The sequence below is a fragment of the Schistocerca americana genome, chromosome 7 (genome assembly GCF_021461395.2).
Source record: "Schistocerca americana isolate TAMUIC-IGC-003095 chromosome 7, iqSchAmer2.1, whole genome shotgun sequence".
Classification (NCBI taxonomy): Eukaryota; Metazoa; Arthropoda; class Insecta; order Orthoptera; family Acrididae; genus Schistocerca; species Schistocerca americana.
The window spans coordinates 94213989-94235042 of record NC_060125.1 but is presented as its reverse complement, the minus strand read 5'-3'; the positions used below and the strand labels follow the sequence as shown (position 1 = coordinate 94235042).

The 21054-nt window shown below is 36.2% G+C and overlaps 1 protein-coding gene across 1 annotated transcript in view; it reads left to right on the top strand.

The window, feature by feature from the left end:
• LOC124622445 (protein broad-minded-like) overlaps positions 1–20443 on the top strand; it is a 286578-nt gene extending 266135 nt beyond the window's left edge. Inside the window, exons 8-9 of the mRNA XM_047148144.1 lie at positions 17218–17430; positions 20307–20443. Of these exons, the coding sequence (XP_047004100.1) occupies positions 17218–17430; positions 20307–20435 (342 nt within the window). The 3' untranslated portion in view covers positions 20436–20443. The remainder of the gene's footprint in view (positions 1–17217; positions 17431–20306) is intronic.
• The last annotated feature ends 611 nt before the right edge of the window (positions 20444–21054 follow it).

Below are 21054 nucleotides of genomic sequence, written 5' to 3'. Positions count from 1 at the left end.
GTGTTGAGGTTAACTCCTTTAGCCAGAAATTTGCTATTTTATCTTTTCCAGGGGCTTTCCAATTGTGAGTAGAATTAATTCCTTGGGTGACTTCATATTGCAAAATTATCACTTCAGGCATTTGTGGTATCATCTTGTATGTGTCTGTTTCTGCTTGTCTCCACCGTGCATGCCTGTTATGTTGTACCGGGTTTGACCATATGTTGCTCCAGAAGTGTTCCATGTCTGTTATGTTTGGTGGATTGTCTATTTTAATGTGTGTGTTATCTATTGTCTGGTAAAATTTCTTTTGGTTTGTGTTGAATGTTTGGTTTTGTTTCTTTCTATTTTCACTTTTTTTGTATCTTCTAAGTCGTTTGGCCAATGCTTGTAATTTCTGCTTCTTTTCATCTAATTGCTCTATCGCTTCTTGTTGTGAGATTTTACCTAACCTTTTTCGTTTTTTGTTTGATATTTAATTTCTTATAAATTGTGCTAGCTGTCCAATGTCTTTTCTCAGTTTTTTTATTCTGATCTGTAGCCTGTGTTTCCATGCTGGTTTTGTGGGTTTCTTCTGTGTGTTGGTTGGTTCTGATCTCTGCCTAGTGTGTATATTTAGTGTAGTGAGTGCTCCTATATAAACCAGTAGTTGTAACTCTTCCATAGTAGTATTTTCATTTATTTTTCATTTATTTTGTTGTGTATGATGGTGTTGATAGTTGTTATTGTTGTTTCGACTTGTGGGTTATTTGGTGGTCTATGCAAGAATGGTCTAATGTCTGTATTTGTGTCTTTGTATTCTATATATGTCAGCTGAAATTTTTCTTCTATATCTAACATGTGTGTCACTTTGTGTTCTATTTGTGCTTGTTCTGGTGGCTGTCTTAAGATTTTGTTTTCCTCTGAGTGTTTAATTGATGTGTGTTGTTCTTTGTTTGTTTGCTGTGGGTTGTTTGAGTCCATTATTGTATTTTCTTCTTCTTCTGATTGCACATTATTTTGTTCTAGTATGTGTTGTACTTGTTGTTTGATGTTTTCTAATTCTGACTTGGGTATCCTGTTATTTTTGATTATTACACGGATCTGATCAGCTAGTTGTTGTTCTGTGATAAATTTTAATTCTGGGTATCTGGTAATAAATGTTGTGTATACTTGTGATCTGTATCCAGTTGTGTTTGTTCCTAAGTTTGTTGCTTGGTAATAACAGAACATGAACTGTCAGTTAACTTCATCTGACCATCTCATCCTCTGTCTTTGTTTTCCTTCTAGGGTGGTTGCAGGAAGCATATCCTGCAAAACACCTCTATTTGGATTTAAATCATTTTCCATGTGGCTAGCAGTGTCGTTACCATTATGGACGGGCATAGGGTTCAAGCGTTGTCCCCAACCGAGACAGCGCTTTTCCGAGGCTTCATTAGTTCTGTCCTGAACCAACTAATCACACTAAAAGGGGGGTTAGCCTTATTAGTGGTTTGTTCTTTTTGTCGCCTTTTACGACTGGCAGAACATACCGGAGGCCCATTCTTTTCCCGGGCCTCCACGAGTATTATTATTATTATTATTATTATTATTATTATCATTTTCATCAGTGTATAAGGTGTAACAACTTGTATGGACATTAAATGAGCCTAGTCATAGACACGATGGGTAGCAGACTTTGCTCCCTTGTTAAGATACTAGGTAAATGCTATCAGTCAACAAAATAGAGTGCTTAGAAAACACTTGTGTGGCTCATACTAGAATACTGTTCAACTGTGTGAGATCTGTACCAGATATGACTAACAGGGAATATTGAATGTATACAGGGAAGAGCAGCACAAATGGTCACAGATTTGTCTGATCTGTGGGCGACTATCACAGAGATGCTGAAAAAGCTGAACTGGTTGGTACTTGAAAGAGAGATGCAAATTAAACCAAGAAAGCCTACTTATATATTTTTAAGAACCATCTTTAAGTGGCGAATAGTGCAATATACTACAGCACCCATATGTCTTTTGATCTTAGGGATCACGAAGACAAGATGATAGTAATTACTGGAAAGAACTTATGAAATCATGTAAATGGTTTGGCTGTCACCATATTTTTTGCTGAGAAGGTGTATATCAGTGTTAAACTGATTCATTCCACATCGTAGGAAGATGTCACAATTATGTCGCACAGAATATGCAAATAATTCACCAGCTAACTGTCACTCAGTGAGATGGGTGTAATTCATACATGCTCCCAACTTGGTCACAGCAGATGCAGCCTTTTATCTCCTGAATGCTTGTGTTAAGAAATGACTTGCATGGTTAACAATCATATGCATCTAGTCTGGCCAAAGCAATAGTCCTACTCTTTATGTCCCAGTGATGTCCAATGTTGGGAATACATTTTTTTAAGTATATTCTTCTGAAAGACAGAGAGCTATCATTGATGCTGCTGCCAGCAAATCAAATTGCTTGCAGCTTGAAGCAATTTGTGAATCTGAAAGAAAACTTGTAGCAGTACATGCCATCAGAATGTGAAAAATTATATAAATGAAGAGATGAACTGTTGATTTTGTTACAGTGTAATGAAAGGATACGTCATTACTTGTAAATCACTGAAACTGTACACGGCAGCCTAGACAGATATCACACAACTGCACAAGCAGTAAAAGGAAATAAGAAGTGACTATATATTCAAAAATCATTGTTAATAACCAGGTCCTGCAGGTAACTGAATATTATTATGATGATCAGATCTTTGAAGTCTGCAACACCAAAATGAATTATATACACACAACTTGATAGTGCTGACAATTTACGTTCCACCAGTAGGAAATAGCTAAAGTTCTGTCAGGCAATTGAAGAGCCCTCTTTATACACCTAAAAAATTATATCCTTACCTGTAACTTTGTGGGAAAGGTATAAAAACAAATCCTTGAGATGGTCATAGGCACCATCATAAAACCCTTATATGCCAAACTGTTTTTCAGTCATTTAGAGGAATGCTTCATACTAACCAAGATCGCAGACACTTTTATAATTCAAGTTCATTAATGGAATCTTCATGAACAGGACCCATCACCAAACGCTTTACCCTTGTCCTTTCACTATCTGAAGAATTTCTCTCCCATCTGCTTCACATGGTCCTGCAGGCCTGGCATACCTTCCTGGATGTTAACTTCCCCCTATCTAAAGACTTCATAAAAACTCTGTCAAGCTCACTAACCATCCACACCACCACCATTTTGATAGCTATCATCCCTCCCCCAGTAAAAAGTCCTTCCCATACGGACTAGCCATCCAGTGATGGTACATCTGCAGAGTTCAGCTCTCTTTTTCCCAGTATGCTGAGGTTTTAAGGAATTCACAGACAAGCATTAATCTCCAAATCTTACGCACAATCAGATTTTTCATACAATGTCCATACATGCTCCTAATCATCTTATCATCTTTATGAAACAAATAAAAAGGGGCACTCCCCCTATGACTACTCTGGATTTGAACAGCTAAACTATATCCTTCATCAAGGCTTCAGCTTATTACCAGCCTAGAAGAACATCCTAAGCACAGCCCTTCCCAACCCTCCCAGAATGGTACATATCGTGCTTACCAAATCTATAAAATATCCTAGTCTATTCTTATGTTACACTTTCTACCAATCCCAAGGCACCCCAGACAACCTAGTTAAAGATACATGTACATGATCTGTCCTATGCAGCCATCCAGCACATCTTGTTTCAGCCCAACACAGCCATATCCCATCATGTCAGAGGCAGAGGCACCTATAAAAGTAATCATATTGTATAACAGCCCTGCTGTAACTTCTGACAAGCCTTCCATTTTGTCATGACCAACAACCAGCTCCCCACTTGAACCAATGCTCATTACCATACTGTGGTCATGAACAGAGTTGATCACGCAGTTCCAGAGCATAGTGCTGAGCACATGTTTCATTTCCGATCTCTCTCTCTCTCTCTCTCTCTGTCCCTCCCTCTCTCCCTCACCCTCACTCTCCCTCCCCCTCCCCCTCTCCACTCCCTTCCCCTTCCCTCTCCCCCTCCCCCTCCCCACGCATATACATCACAATGACAATCTCTCTGAATAATTATATCAATGTGTGGTGTCTGTTCATTCAGCTGTCTCCGAAAGAACAGACACCAGAGCTGTGATACATATTATGTGAATTGAAGGTGGAGGGGGTGAAAGGAAAGGAAAGGGGAGGGAAAGGACTATTTATGTCAGTTCTATTGAGACTTTATGTGGAATCAGCAATGATGAGTGAAAGTGTGTACCAGATTCAAACCCTAGATCTCCTGTATATTAGACAGTTGACTTAACCACTGCTTCATCTGGACACAGTGTTTATCGCAATTTTGTGGACTATCTCAGGACACTTCTTAGCTGACACACATTCTCACACAGCGCCACCTATGTGTAGTCCACATCCATGTCCTCCATACTTGCTACTTTGAGTTTCATGTGAGAGGTCAGATTTATTTGTGATCCAAACTGAAAGTGGTGGACTCATTGCCCCTTGAGGCGAATCAGTTATATGAATGTGTGGCTTCTGTTCTTACAAACATGTCCAAATAATGTAGACGAGAGTCGTTTTTACCACACACCATTTGGCCCTGTAATCCTCTGGCCTAATTTTACACCCACCTCCATACCTACCTGCATGCCCCCACCCCCATCTCTCCCTTTTCATATATTTGACACTCATCCCTTCCTCTCCACAGTTTCTTCTTAAATGTGTGATGCCTGCTTTTGGCTGATGTTTAAAATTATGGAATTCATCCTAATGAATGCTAAAGGATTCCAAATGAGAAAGAAAACCAAATAAGAATATTTTACTATTATAAAACATAAAATTTGCTGTACCTTTAGCATAAACATTCCATGTCAAAGAATAAATATTGTGAGACAACACATTACATTGTAGATGGTTGAACATTGATGACGTGCTAGTACATGAAGTCTTATGAACTGCATTATTTGAGATTTTTTCTGTAAGCACTAGTGATGTTGCTACAACAACAGTCATTTCTGAATAATAAACAAAAGTTATTGTATCACTGAAGTGATAAATGCAACAATTGTAATTTAATCAAATACAATAATTTCAAAATTGACTCGTGGATCATCTGTAATGATTTTTGTAACATATGTCTAGCTTCTGAAGCCAATCACACTGTTGTGTCATTACCTACACAATAATACAATATACTGCAATTGTGAATGACAGGACCCAAATAAAATTCTAATTATTTGCCTTATATTTGAATTACATGAGAGTTTCAACCTTATGTGACCTGTGTGAATATAATTTTCCAGAATTAATAAAATGTATGTAGGGCTATACTAATGCCAATCATTTTCCATTTCATGAAAAACTTCAGTGTATATGTGTCTCGAGCAGAAATGGAATTTTAGAAAAGTATAAATAATTAAATAATACTAATATGACATTTACAAATGTACTCGTCTTTGAAATATGTGACTAAAGTTCAGTTAATAACATCAACTGAATCATACTAGGTACATTTGCATCCACTCTGTACAACTCTTTTAGAAGTCTATTTTAGTGCATCTAAGAAAATAGATTTTCTTTCACTTGTTTAGATAATTTCACTTATTAGAATAGCATGTTATGTGTAGTAGCAGTTGGTGAACTGTTTGTGTTGTTATTACATTCCAGATGTAGAAGGAAAGCATGCTGCCAGTAGAATACTCATATCCACAATAAAAGGGGTATCTCTTGGTAAATATAGACATTACTGGTAGAATTTTACTATGGAAGTGAACAATATTAGTGAAGAAAATGGACAAAATAATGCAGTCCAACAAAATGAACGTCCAACAGAATGATAATCAGTCACAAATAGAAATTGTAACTACACAAGAAAGCACTGAAAATAGGACAGAGGATAACCTGATCTTAAACTCAATACAAATAACAAACAATGGTTTGTCGGATGATACAATGATAACTTATAATAAGTGGCCATTTGGATCTATGCCCCACAAGCATGTCCTTGCATGATAGTTTTTATCATAATGGTTTATGTGAATCACATCTCTTTCCTAGTCCACAAATAGTGGAACAGAAAATACCCACTCAACAGGAACGACAATAAATAGTAGGAAATCCAGTCTTATCAGCATCTGGGAGTGACAGTTTTGTCCTACAGTGTCTCGAACAGATGTTTAAGCAGTATGAACAAATATTGTCTAAGCATTTCGACCAAATGTTAAGTAACTTTGACCAGAAACTTTCAAGTTTAACCCTGGAGCAGGTGCGCTGTTTTTTCACAACACAAATGGGCAGGTGGCATACTTTGTACACATGTAAAGAATAGCTTTCTTACCACAGTAAACATGAATGAACAAAATCACAAATTAATCTTAATTTAATTAAACAATTATAAAATAAACTTTCATTTATATCACTCTGTTGTTATAGACTGGTGATATCCCACAGAAATGAACCACTTGAAGCATTAAACAATGGAGTTGCATCAGATCCTAGGCAACCACTTACTCATTTACTCTTTATCTCATAGGCAGCTACATCATTATGCAATTGTGCTGCTAGCTTGTATTCTGGATAATTTTCTTGCAAGCAAAGGAAATTTTTTCTCACATAGCCCTGTTTGTTTTTTATTACTGCTGCTCACTTGGATGTATGACAACACAGTTTACCATTGTGTCAGCTGAATCAATAATGAAGGAATAGACTTGGGGTTGCAATTGTGAAACAACAATGGAACAGTTCAAAACAATTTTATTTGTGTTTGGTGCTCTTTACACATAGGCATGCCCATTCAAATGTTAGAAACAGAACTGTCAGTTTTGAGCAAATCTAAGACGAAAAGTTTGATGAAAAATTTTCTGAACTTGTAGGTGAACCGAAGAAAAACAATCACCAGTTAAATGCGCTAACCCTAAAACAAAATAGGCTACAGACAGAACATCATAGCTTAACAAAGATGGTATCTGTAGTGCAAGTGAGCATGTCGGATTTACACAACAGATACAGGGGTTTACAGGGACAAGTACAAAAGATATGTGAGGATATGGGATTTCTCAAATTAGAATGAAATGCATCAGTAATGACACACAAAAATTAAACAACTGTGCTGATGTTGCATTATTTGACAGTGATACAACACTTGCAGAAAAGGTGGTAAAGTAACACCACATTATATGCGGCAAGTGCCAAATAAAAGATATATACATTGAGAACACTACTATGTTATGACGTGATGAGAGTTAGAAATATTTGAGGCAATCAATGCACATAAATTGCGTGGTATATTTTAGGATATGAATACCAGATACCATTTGGTACAATAGCAAAATATGTATGATATATAATTCAAGCTACATGATGTATACAAGGATCTACAAATATAAACAGCTATGTACAACAATGATCAACAAATATACACAGCTATGTACAATGCAACAACCTACAAACTAACTACATGTACATATATCCAATATGCACTGAAGTCTAAGTTAACAATGATGTTAAAAATAAGGCAAGTACTACAACTACAACTATAGTTTACTAAACTATTTATTTAAAAAAAGTACCATACTGAGAAGATAATTGTATAACAATATGCTCTACGTTTAAGGAAAAGGGGTCCTACATTGAGAAGAAGCTGTATAGATTATTAAATGCATCACAGACCAATGTTACATTCAACCAACAACAGATAGAGGTATAAACTTAATTGAAATACTTGTAATCCAAAAGGATACAAATATTAACACTTTATTTTGATGGTAGATATTCTTTGCCTAGGAACCCCTTGTATGAATGAGTATGAATGTATGAATAGCTGGTTGATCTGTGGAAAACCAGACTATAAAAAGGTATGGAAATGATGCTTTGTATATTCCACTTACTATGACAGGAGTTATATGATTTTGGCAGAGGTGCCGGTGGTGTGCCTGCTTGTAATGCAGTTATAAGTATTTTGTATGAAATTGTTTTATGAATAGAAAAATAATGATTAGTGAACCCTAGTACATTGGGAAATGGATAGGTTTAAGTTAGATATAGTGGGAAATAGCGAAGTTTAGTGGCAGGAGGAACAAGACTTTTGGTCAAGTGAACACAGGGCTATAAATACAAAACCAAATAGGGGTAATGCAGTAGTAGGCTTAATAATGAATAAAACAATAGGAATGCAGGTAAGCTATTACAAACAGCACAGTGAACGCATTGTTGTGGCCAAGATAGACACGAAGCCCACGCCTACTACAGTAGTGCAAGCTTATATGCCAACTAGCTCTGCAGATGTTGGAGAAATTGATGAAATGTATGATGAGCTAAAGAAATCATTCGGGTACTGAAGGGAGACAAAAATTTAATAGTCATGGGTGCCTGGAATTCGAGAGTAGGAAAAGGGAGAGAAGGAAACATAGTAGGTGAATATGGATTGGGGGTAAGAAATGAAAGAGAAAGCCATCTGGTAGAATTTTGCACAGAGTATAACTTAACCATAGTTAACACTTGATTCAAGAATCATAAAAGAAGGCTGTATACATGGAAGAATCCTGGAGATACTAGAAGGTATCAGATAGATTATATAATGGTAAGACAGAGATTTAGGAATCAGGTTTTAAATTGTAAGACATTTGCAGGGGGAGATGTGGACTCTGACCACAATCTATTGGTTATGAACTGTAGATTAAAACTGAAGAAATTGCAAAAAGGTGGGAATTTAAGGAGATGGGACCTGGATAAACTGAAAGAACCAGAGGTTGTACAGAGTTTCAGGGAGAGCATAAGGGAACAATTGACAGGAATGGGGGAAAGAAATACAGTAGAAGAAGAATGGGTAGCTCTGAGGGATAAAGTAGTGAAGGCAGCAGAGGATCAAGTAGGTAAAAAGACAAGGGCTAGTAGAAATCCTTGGGTAACAGAAGAAATATTGAATTTAATTGATGAAAGGAGAAAATATAAAAATGCAGTAAATGAAGCAGGCAAAAAGGAATACAAACACCTCAAAAATGAGATAAACAGGAAGTACAAAATGGCTAAGCAGGGATGGCTAGAGGACAAATATAAGGATGTAGACGCTTATCTCACTAAGGGTAAGATAGATACTGCCTACAGGAAAATTAAAGAGACCTTTGGAGAAAAGAGAACCACTTGTATGAACATCAAGAGCTCAGATGGAAACCCAGTTCTAAGCAAAGAAGGGAAAGCACAAAGGTGCAAGGAGTATATAGAGGGTCTATACAAGGGTGATGTACTTGAGGACAATATTATGGAAATGGAAGAGGATGCAGACGAAGATGAAATGGGAGATATGATACTGTGTGAAGAGTTTGACAGAGTACTGAAAGACCTGAGTTGATAGAAGGCCCCGAGAGTAGACTCCATTAGAACTACTGACGGCCTTGGAAGAGCCAGTCCTGACAAAACTCTACCACCTGGTGAGCAAGATGTATGAGACAGACGAAATAGCCTCAAACTTCAAGAAGAATATAATAATTCCAATCCCAAAGAAAGCAGGTGTTGACAGATGTGAGAATTACCAAACTATCAGTTTAATAAGTCACAGCTGCAAAATAGTAACGCAAATTCTTTACAGATGAATGGAAAAACTGGTAAAAGCCTACCTTGGGGAAGATCAGTTTGGATTCCGTTGAAATATTTGAACACGTGAGGCAATACTGACCTTACGACTTATCTTAGAAGCTAGATTAAGGAAAGGCAAACCTACATTTCTAGCATTTGTAGACTTAGAGAAAGCTTTTGAGAATGTTGACTGGAATACTCTCTTTCAAATTCTAAAGGTGGCACGGGTAAAATACAGAGAGCAAAAGGCTATTTACAATTTGTATAGAAACCAGGTGGGAGTAATAAAAGTCGAGGGGCAGGAATGGGAAGCAGTGGTTGGGAAGGGAGTGAGACAGGGTTGTAGCCTCTCCTCGATGTTATTCAATCTGTATATTGAGCAAGCAGTAAAGGAACAAAAGAAAATTTTGGAGTAGGTATTAAAATCCCTGGAGACGAAATAAAAACTTTGAGATTCGCCGATGACATTGTAATTCTGTCAGAGACAGCAAAGAACTTGGAAGAGCAGTTGAACGGAATGGACAGTGTCTGGAAAGGAGGATATAAGATGAACATCAACAAAAGCAAAACGAGGATAATGGAATGTAGTCAAATTAAGCTGGGTGATGCTGAGGGAATTAGATTAGGAAATGAGACGCTTAAAGCAGTAAAGGAGGTTTGCTATTTGGGGAGCAATATAACTGATGATGGTCAAAGTAGAGAGGATATAAAACGTAGACTGGCAATGGCAAGGAAAGCATTTCTGAAGAAGAGAAATTTGATAACATCGAGTATAGATTTAAGTGTCAGGAAGTTGTTTCTGAAAGTATTTGTATGGAGTGTTGCCATGTATGGAAGTGAAACATGGACGATAAATAGTTTGGACAAGAAGAGAATAAAAGCTTTCGAAATGTGGTGCTACAGAAGAATGCTGAAGATTAGATGGGTAGATCCATAACTAATGAGGAGGTATTGAACAGAATTGGGGAAAAGAAGAGTTTGTGGCACAACTTGGCAAGAAGAAGGAACCAGTTGGAGGACATGTTCTGAGGCATCAAGGGATCACAAATTTAGCATTGGAGGGCAGCGTTGAGGATAAAAATCATAGAGGGAGACCAAGAGGTGAATACACTAAGCAGACTCAGAAGGATGTAGGTTGCAGTAAGTACTGGGAGATGGAGAAGCTGGCACAGAAGAGCATGCATGGAGAGCTGCTTCAAACCAGTTTCAGGACTGAAGACCACAAGAACAACAACAGTACATTGGAATATTCACCTGTCAATGGAAAAACAAATATGACTGCTAATAAAGGCAGACAGACTATTTTACCTTAGCCTTGAAGGAACATAAAATGCCATGACATTTACTAATGTACTATAACTTTATATAGCCCCACATTTGTGCAATTACAAGTACACCTGTATACGTAAATCTTACGCAATGTTATAACAAGAAGTTATAAGGTGCTTTGACTTTGCATAGTTGTCTTAGTTTGTCTTTTCACATTTGTGGAAAACACTGAACAGAACACGTCAACAAATACATAAATCAGTGCTGTTTCAGACTCTGTGTTAGATGAATTGCTACATAAAAAAGAAATAATTAGTTGTAGAAGGAAAATACATTTGCGTATGAGAACTTGTCCTGTACTGAAGTCCACCTTTGAAAGATGCCAGAAAATACTTATGTCACGCATTATAAAGCAACACACAAGAACACATAATAACAAAATCCACTATTAAGTCACCATGTGGGTGTAGCAAGATGCTGGAGAGCCTGGATGAGTATAATGTTGACAATCAGGTAAGCTCTGGTTGATAATATGAGGTGACTTCATGTTGAAATAGTTTTACGTTGCTTTGTGAATAGTAATTTTTTCTAATCTTTTTAGTATATAATCTTTTATACTGAACTTTGGAGAAACCAAACAATGGAAAACTCATCATGGACTAGTGACAACATTATGGAAAGGATAGATTGCTGCTTACCATATAGTATAGATGTTGAGTTGCAGAAAGGCACAACAAAAAGATTGCTAAACAATTGAGCTTTTGGCCAAAAGGCCTTCTCTGAATTAGACAACAAAAACACACAACATCATGCAAACGCATCTAACACACTCGTGTGTACATTGTCTTAATTCAGAAGGAAACCTTTTGGCTGAAAGCTTACTTATTTAGCAGTCTTTTTGTTGTGCCTTCTGTGATTCAACATCTCCATTATATGGTGAACTATCCTTTTTCACAGTACTGTCGAACTATCTACAAAGCTGTATGCTCTGTAGTTAAATACAATGGATGCAAATGGGTCTGTTAATTTTTCTGTATGGTACAGAATTTTTAGGTGGTGCACAGATATGATCATCAGGATGGGGAAATCTGTCCTTGTCCATAAGGTAGAAATGTAGAATTATAGCGCTATTTTATGTGTCTGTTCTTAAACATAGACCTGTATGTAATTGTGTTGAAAATGATATTTCAATTGTAATCATTGTACAGTATATGATACATTGTAATGTATTTGGGGGCAATGAATATTCAAGAATAAAGAAGAGTGTAAGTGATCAAAAGCTATAAGCAAATGCTACTTGAAAAGGCAAATGTATAACTGCGTACTGCTATGTCAAGTGAAAAGTGAGGCATCATTCAAAAATTGCTGATCAGCACATCAATGATGAATGAATGCACATTCTAAGGAACTTCCTGAACACAAAAGACTATGGTTAAAAAAAAAAAAAAAAAAAAAGAGGATGATCTGGGTACTTACCAGACAATTCTGTGGCTTGTATGCCATGCATTCTGTACCCTTCAACTCTGTTACTCCATGCAAGCTGTCATAAATCTTAGAGCAGAATATTTCCACACACTGCTGACAAGGCACCAAGCCATATAAACCATTCACAGTTACTATCTATTTGCATTGCTGAGGTGACAAACTGAGGGTGGAGAGACAGCACTCACCAATAAGAGTTGGGAAAGCAGTGGGAACAACAATAAGCCAAAAACACTTTTGAGCAAGAAAGGAAAGAGACTTGTGGGAGATAAACAATGTATTAAACACATCTGTATGATACAAGTGCTTAAACTTGGAAATGCCTGAAAATGTCAATGGACTATAACATATGTTTGGACTTACCTGTATTTTTCTACTTTTTTTTGCTTTGTTTCTAGTATGTAAGTTAGTTATAAGAAATTTTTGAACATACTTGTGAAAGAGTCCTTCTTACAATCCTGCATACTGTGTTTCTTCTTACATTATCTCAGCCTAACTGGGCAGCATTTTTATTGCTAACATTTGACTGCCGTTGCCACATAAACTATTCAGTCTTTCTTGTACATCTAAATCATTGAAGGTATTTGGGTGTAAACACATATTGTCAATGGATGTTGCACTACACCCTTCAGTCTGTATTGAGGACTTTTCTGTGGCAAATAAAAAATAATAATAATAATAATAAAAATAAAAAAAACAGGATATAAAAACCTGAAAATCAATGTTAGAGTTTGAACAGACAAATAATCATGCAGTTAATTCAGCCCATTCTGTAGTTGATTCAGCTCATCTTGATAAACCCGATTAATCTCTATAGTTTACTTGTGGTACTCCCATAATTCATAAATCATCTGTTATTCCATTGCAAGTACATTTTCCTATATTTATATTGCAAGGTCATACTTGTTAGGAAATGGAGTGGGAGGGGGGTAGCTACACATCAACCAGGGGCACCTTCAACTTTGAATTTATCACCATTGACAACAGTTTAATTTTCCAAAAGGGAAACAACCAAGTTTTGCAACAGAATAATGGCTGACAATGGGCTCCTTTCCATTATTACCCATAAGCAGATTGCTACTCAATAAATATCTTGTTATGGTGTGCATGGTAAAAGATCAGTTCTATTTCCAATAGTGCACCTTTGTTGTTTTATACTAACTGACGCAAGTTAGATTTATTCACCCAATTAATTAGGTTATTCTGCATCTAAATATACTGCATTCCACTTGAAACATTTTTTTTAAATAACAATATGCTAACTTTAAGTCTGAAATGTGAAACAGAATAAATGTATAAAATATCTTAACACAAAATCGAATAAAATCTGCTACCATTTTTGGTACCTAAAATTGTGCTGTAGTGAGAAAACAGCAAATAACACATATCATCTCTACTTTCATTCTCACCTTAAATAGGGGTCACATTTTGGAAAAACTAGAAAGCACCTATCAGCACATTCAAACTGCAAGAAAGGGCCGTAAGAATCACGCTTGATGCAAACCAGAGACTCAACTAAACCTTTGTTTAAGATCTCAAAACTGTGATGGTCATGATCACTTTGCCAGACAAACAAAAAAATTATATATGATGTCACTTTTGCAAGAGTTCCTTGTCATAAGCTGTATGAATTGTGTTTTGTTGCAGTTAAAATCTGTTCTCTGAAAGCCACATGCTGATGTTACTGACTACCCTCTTAGCTACATATTTAAGTCATATGTCCTGCTTAGTGACAGACACTGATTTATATCCAGAAAGGCAGTGCACCCAGAACAGAACCATGTGAGGCCCCAGTCAGATTGAAACCTCTTCCCTATTTGTTGATACTGGAGGGAGACCTACTGCACCCTACTTTCCAAATGTGATGTGTGTTTTCTGAATCTCTGACAGAGAAAGCTCAAAATAATAAGATTACAGATAATAAACAGAAAACAAAGATAATTAAATGATGGGGAAAAACAAATGGGGAAAAATGAAAGAAAAGAACACATTGCAACCAATTTTTTACAGGATGTCTGCACACTCATATATAGATGAAAACATGTATTTACATAAACAGAGCCAAAAAAAAAATTTAATTACTCTTTCAAATGACTTGAAATTTAATGACATTCCATAAGTTATTGCAGCATTGCCTACTAATCATAGCTGTACTCATGTGCAAATTAGTTGACAGCTGCTGGTTTATTCTCTCATATTGCACTCATTTTTAGTGCCATCTCCGTGGTCCCACATCTGCTCCATAGCACATCTGACTGCCATGCATAGGACCCAGGATTGATTCCAGGTACTGCCAGTGATTTTTTTCTTGGTGGTAGGACTGGTACAGGCTGCCAGCTTATGAGGCCACCTGAGGAGCTACTCAACTGATTAGGAGTGGTTCCATGGTCAAGGAACCCAATGTGATGACTGGGAGAGCAGCGTGCTGACCACGTGCCATTCCATACTACATCCAATGACACCATTGGCAGAGGATGACACAACAATCCGTTGGACCTGACAGGTCCAGCCAGGAGAAGAAAGCGGAACTTCATCTTACCTCTACTGTGGTCTCAGGGTTGGTGTTGCTGTTTATGGTTGCAGAGGTCCTGGCTTTTATTCCTACTGACCGTTTTAGACTTTTCTGTAGTCGGAAGGTCTGGAATGGGATCCTATCAAACTAATGAGAAGCTGTTGAACTAAAAAGGGGCAGAACTGACACACAAGCTGCTGAAGTGGTGTCAAGTCGAAAGGCTTGCAATGGACTGGTAGCTGCATGACATTTACTTACTTACCCTTTTTACTGTGCCATCTCATGTGGAGAATAATATTTGCAATATTGTTTTTGCATGTGTAGCTAGAGTCAGGCCAGACACATGCCACTTGTTATAACTTTCATGCAATGCCCAGTGTTAGCAGAAAGTGTTGGTTTGTTTCCCATTACAAACAAAATATCTTTTTAAAGTAGAGCTTTGTATGCTTATTCAATAGAGTGGTTCCAAATTGGTCTAATGTGATATTTGTTTTATCAGTATGTATTAACAGGAACATGAAACATGAGGAATAACCAGTACTCCAACACCAATAGCACAGTCCTGACCCAAGCTGACTTGTGCCCCCATGCAGAAGCACTGCTCAATCGCTGCTGGAGTACTCATTATTCTTCATGTTTTACTATCTCTGTTAATACATATAGATAAGCGAAACACAGAGTGTTTATAAATTAGTTATACAAAAGTAACCTTTAATTATGAAAAGGGTAAATAACTTACAGAAATGTCTTATACAGCACTGAATGAAGCCTATACAAGTTTTATTCCCACCTAACACTGCTAATCCTGATGTTCCTGCTGGGTGGCATGCAGGAACGAGTCATTCCAATAGGCATCATGGAGACACACAGTGCTGCAGGGCATGCACAGTGTTTTTTGTGGTTTCATGAATTCAAATCTGGTGCTACACCTCAGACACTGTTAAGGACTAAATATCACAAGCCACAACCTCAAAGACAGACTGTTACTAATTGGGACAATTGTTTCACCGAAACTGGCTTTATATCACATAGGATGCAGGGTCAGCATCAGCTGGCAGTCTCTGATGCAGCAATTGAATAAACTCAGCAATATTAAATTTGTGGTCTGGATAAATCAACAAGACGTGAGACAGCTTAGAACTGAATATGCGTAGCATTACAGTGTGGAAGGTATTTCAAAAACATCTGTCATTCAAACCCTACAAATTGGAACTATGGTGAGCTTTATAGAAAGTGACAAAGAAAAAAGCGCTGAGTTTTGTGTAGGAATGTTTAAGAAAGAGCAGTCTGAAGATGATTTGAAAATGTACTCACTGGCGAAGGCACCTTCCATGCATGTGGTAAAGTGAACTGGCACAATATTCTGATATGGGGTGAGCAGAAACTGTGTAATGTAATTGAACATATGCGGGACTAGCCTAAAGTAAATGTTTTTTGTTCTGTAAGCTGTAACAAGATTTATGGTCCTTTCTTTTTGCTGAGTCAACTGTAATGGTATATCATACCTGAACAATGCCTCATTTACAACAGGATATGGGCAAAGACTTTATTATTTCCAGCAAGATAGTGTAACACCACTTTATCAACGCGAGGTCGTCATGTATCTCCAATGATAGGAATGTGCCAACATGGACAGGATGTGGTGGAACAATATCCTGGCCAGCACTATCACCTGATTTAATCCCAATAGACTCCTATGTATGGTGATACATTAACAGCAGGGTGTTTGTTGTCCACTTCCGGGAAACATTGATGAGCTGCGACAGCAGATTACACAAGCAGTATCCACCATACATCAAGATTTGTTTCATAGGATTTAACAAGAAACTGACTACAGGTGGGGCATTTTCCAGGTTACAAATGGTAGCCACATTGAAAATTTGTAAATAAAACATGAAAATATACTGCTTTCAGTGTTGTATGAAACTTTACCTTTTTCACAATTAAAGTTTACTTTTACTACAATTAAAGTTTACTTTTACTTTTTTATAACTAATTTATAAGCACCCTTTATTGCAATAGACTAATTTGGGACTGCTCTATTAAACGTGCACATAAAATTCCAGTTTAAAAATAATTTTGCTTGTAATGGGAAACAAACTAATGCATTTTGTTGACATGGGCATTGCACGAATGATGTGATTAGTAGTATTTGTTTTGACTGCACCTACACATTGCAAAAATGAAATCACAAATACCAACAAGACACTTGGTAAAAACCTGAAAATTGACAGATCAGTCTGGTAGTTATAAATGATTTGCACACAAACAGAACAACAATAGTTGCCAAAGCTGAAGAGATTTTTATTTTACAAACATCCTCCATCAAGCTGCATTTTCCCTCACGGATCAATGCATTCTGATATTTTTCTCACTGTCTAAAATACTTCTTCTTTATGTTGCAGATGTCGAACGTACCATGGCCACAAATTTGTTATTCATGGGTTGCCCAGAATTTTTGGTCTATACTGGACTGGGCTCAGATCTGTCACTGGCTACTACTGTGCATGCTCTATCCACCAGAAATTATTGTTTACTTTTGTGTCAGTTTAATCCATCATATACAGTCACATATATTAGATGCTGCAGCCTGTGGCGAAATTTGGAACTGCCTAAAGGTAATTATTTATTTAAAATAACAATATTAAGTCAGAGAGCAATATAAATGAAACTTTAAAATTATTTAACACAAAGGAACAGTTGTTCTTGAGAAAACAACAGATAAATTAGAAGGTAACTCAAAAAAGTAACAGAATCCTTAGCACTTGTAACCAGAAGCTCATTTGTCTGGAACTAAGAAGAAAGAAGAAAAGAACAAAAGTTAGAATTCCAGTTCATGAAACAAATATTACAGAGGGAACGATTAAAATACCCTATTTTAGATACCCACAAGCTACTTGTTAGTTTCTGAGAGACTTCAGGTAAAAACTGAATATAAGAAAGGTACACCTAAGTATAGCAGTTTAGACCTAAAGCACAGAGAGTAAGAAGTTAATTTTATGGGAAATATAGATTAAAATGGAAAGTAGTGAAACAAATAGATAGCCTTCATATACGTAAACATAGTGTTGCAATGATGAAATAGGATTGAAAGACATTGAAACATTTGAAAAAGGAGACAAATGTATAGACAAAAGAATGCAAGAAATAGAAAAGAAAATTTAAAAATAAATGGAAATGAGAGACGCTTACAACAAAAATAAGTATATTAAAAGTGGGTGTAAATTGAAGAAAGTCATAACCCAGAAGTCTGTATTTTGCATTACTGTCTATTACCTGGTATATTTTAAAAATACAACAAACAACTTTATCAGACTAATCTTTATTAAATTGATGGGTAGCACTTTCTTGATAGAAATCATAAGAGGTAACTCCTTACCCATTATGAGATGACAATGAAAAATTTAAGCAAAAAAACAACTTGATATGGTCATAGTTCTGAAATACTGATAATAGGGGAAATAACCCAAATGTATCTAGTAACAAAACAAACTCCTATTGAATGCTATATATTGTCAATGTATCTCTCTATCAATGCTCATTAATACTGATATATCATGACATCAAAAGCTAATGCTGAACAGTACCTGCATGCATGTTGATATATAACATGGTTATTCACATACGATTTGAACTCAACTTCTCCAAAATGCAAAACCACCACTTTAGTCACTGCACCACCATGCACAATGTTAATAAAACAGGAGAAAGATGTACTTGGTTGCTAAACTAAAGTACTTGAACTGAACCCAAGCAGTGTGGAGAAACATGTTGCTTATCATGATTTACTCAAGCAGTTTACTGCTGACAGTGAGCTTATACTAAATATGACATGGTTTTTACATATGTTATGGCTTCATTATGAACTACAACAGTATTCATGGTGACTCACTTCACAATAAAGATTAACATAAATAGAAATGTTTTATTCCACCGTTGAGCATATTTACATGCAACTGGTGTCATCAGTGTTTACATCATAATAATAATAACAGTAATAATAATATAAATTTAAACATGACAAATGTTATTAACTACAATATAATAATCCAGGATGGATACAATACATATTTGTGCAAATGTCAATAACAACAAGAAGTTTCCTAATAGATCAATTACAAGATAAATGAACTACACAGTTCAGTGAAAGACAAATAAATAATCAAACAATAATTAACAATAAGCACATGAAACAGTAATAAAATAGTTGCACAGTGTGGCATATGTATAATTTGCAAGTAATTTATGGTTCATTCTCATAAGGAAAGTGGGTCATTTGTCACATACTCAAGGAACTCTTGAGCAGAGTAGATTACTTTACTTTTGATCCACCTCGAAAGACTAGTTTTAAATTTATTTACTGGCTCTGTGTAGGCAGTTTCAGGTAATTTGTTGAAACAGACAGGACCAAGATATTTATAGCTGTTATATGTCTTTGCAAGTCTAGCATATGACATGTTAATTTGTATGTCCACTTCTCATGTTATGGTCATGAACTGTTCTCCTTAAGTCAAATTTACTCAGATTCTCTTTAACAAAGACAAGGCAGTTGTAAATATACAGGCTAGGCACTGTCATTATATTTAGTTTCTTAAAATAATCTTGGCATAAATCATACAAGGGTGTACAATATCCCAGTGATCTTCAACAGAACAGTGACAATGTATACCCTTCTACAATTGTTTGATACATTTTTCATCCAAGTGAACAATAATGGAGTTATGATGTGAATGATTCTGTGGAGTCTCATACATGAGGGTTATGTTTTGGGCTATTCAAGAGTAATAAATTACTTACATAACATCAGTAATACTAAAATTGTACATTTTAAGGTACAAGTATAATAATAGTTTAAACAAAGTTATACATGTTTGCAACACTTGGAGAAACGTTATCATCACCCAGCAAGGCATAACACGAAAGGTGAAGAAACTGTATAACAAACTTCCAGAGTGTAAAATACTTTAAAAGGAAGTGTATTTGAAGGAGGATCTTACTAATAAGTGGTTATTGGAATAAAAAATTCCATTTATAGAACTAGAGTATCTTCATCTGCATCATATTATTTATGAGTAATTGAGATATGTTATGTTTTTGTAACTGGACTCAGAAAGTTATGGTGTGAATTGTAACATGTGTCCATAATCTAAAACCAATCTTGTGCCTGTCTATGGACAATAAGTAACTGAATCACTGAAGTGAAAGGTGAAGCAAGAAAAGTATGTAACACATTTTTAAAACACAGGCTGATACGTTTCATAGCATGAACTGCTGGATAAGCCTGTGCCTGGCATATATAGATATAGGTCACAAATAACATCACATGCCATTTTGAAGAACCGCTTACATAGCCACAGAGTTGTGTTAAGTCCGTTTTTCCTTTTGTACCAGTGTCTTCATTTTTGCATGAGTTACTAACAACTGTTAGGATATAATATCTTACTTTTTCAGTTATAAGTACTGTATAAACTTGTATATCCATTTTTTGTTACAGGACCCTCCATTTTCAAAATATAAAGTGAGTGAAAATATACATTACATGGAGAAACTATTGCAGAGCTATCAAGCAGATTCATTGACAGAATTACTTAAGTACACAAAGTTAAGCAATAAAGATGTATAAGATGCACCAATAATAAAAATTATGGAATTTTCCATGTATACAGCTTCCTGCTGTTTCTGAAATTCTAGAGTCATCTTGCCTCCTTCCTAAATAAAAAGTAAGCTTTTGAACTTTCAGGTATCCATAAATAACATTGACATAGAATTAACAATATAACGGAGATGCTGGTTCGCAGGTAGGCAAAACAAAAAGACTCTACAATTATAGCTTTCGGCCATTAAAGCCTTTGTCAACAATACACACACACCCACCCACCCACACACACACACAAATGCACACATGACTGCAGTCTCAGGCAACTGAAACCACATTCCATCATGGATTTTCCACTGTTTGACACAGAATTAAGGTCCACAGTTCTATGCATAATAGAAAAAATGCACAGGAAAAATGAAACTAAGTATATAAAACTAGGAAATTATAAATTACTATCACAATTTTGCAGGAAATAGATCAGTAATGGAGGCAGCTGCACATTTGTAAAGGAAAGCATAAAGTGCCCAGTAGCAGCAGTCCCCACGAACAAATATTCTGTAGAAAAGCACTGTGAATTCAGTGGTGCAAAATTGTAGCTACTAAACATAACTTATAATACAATATCTGTCTGTAGGTCACCAAG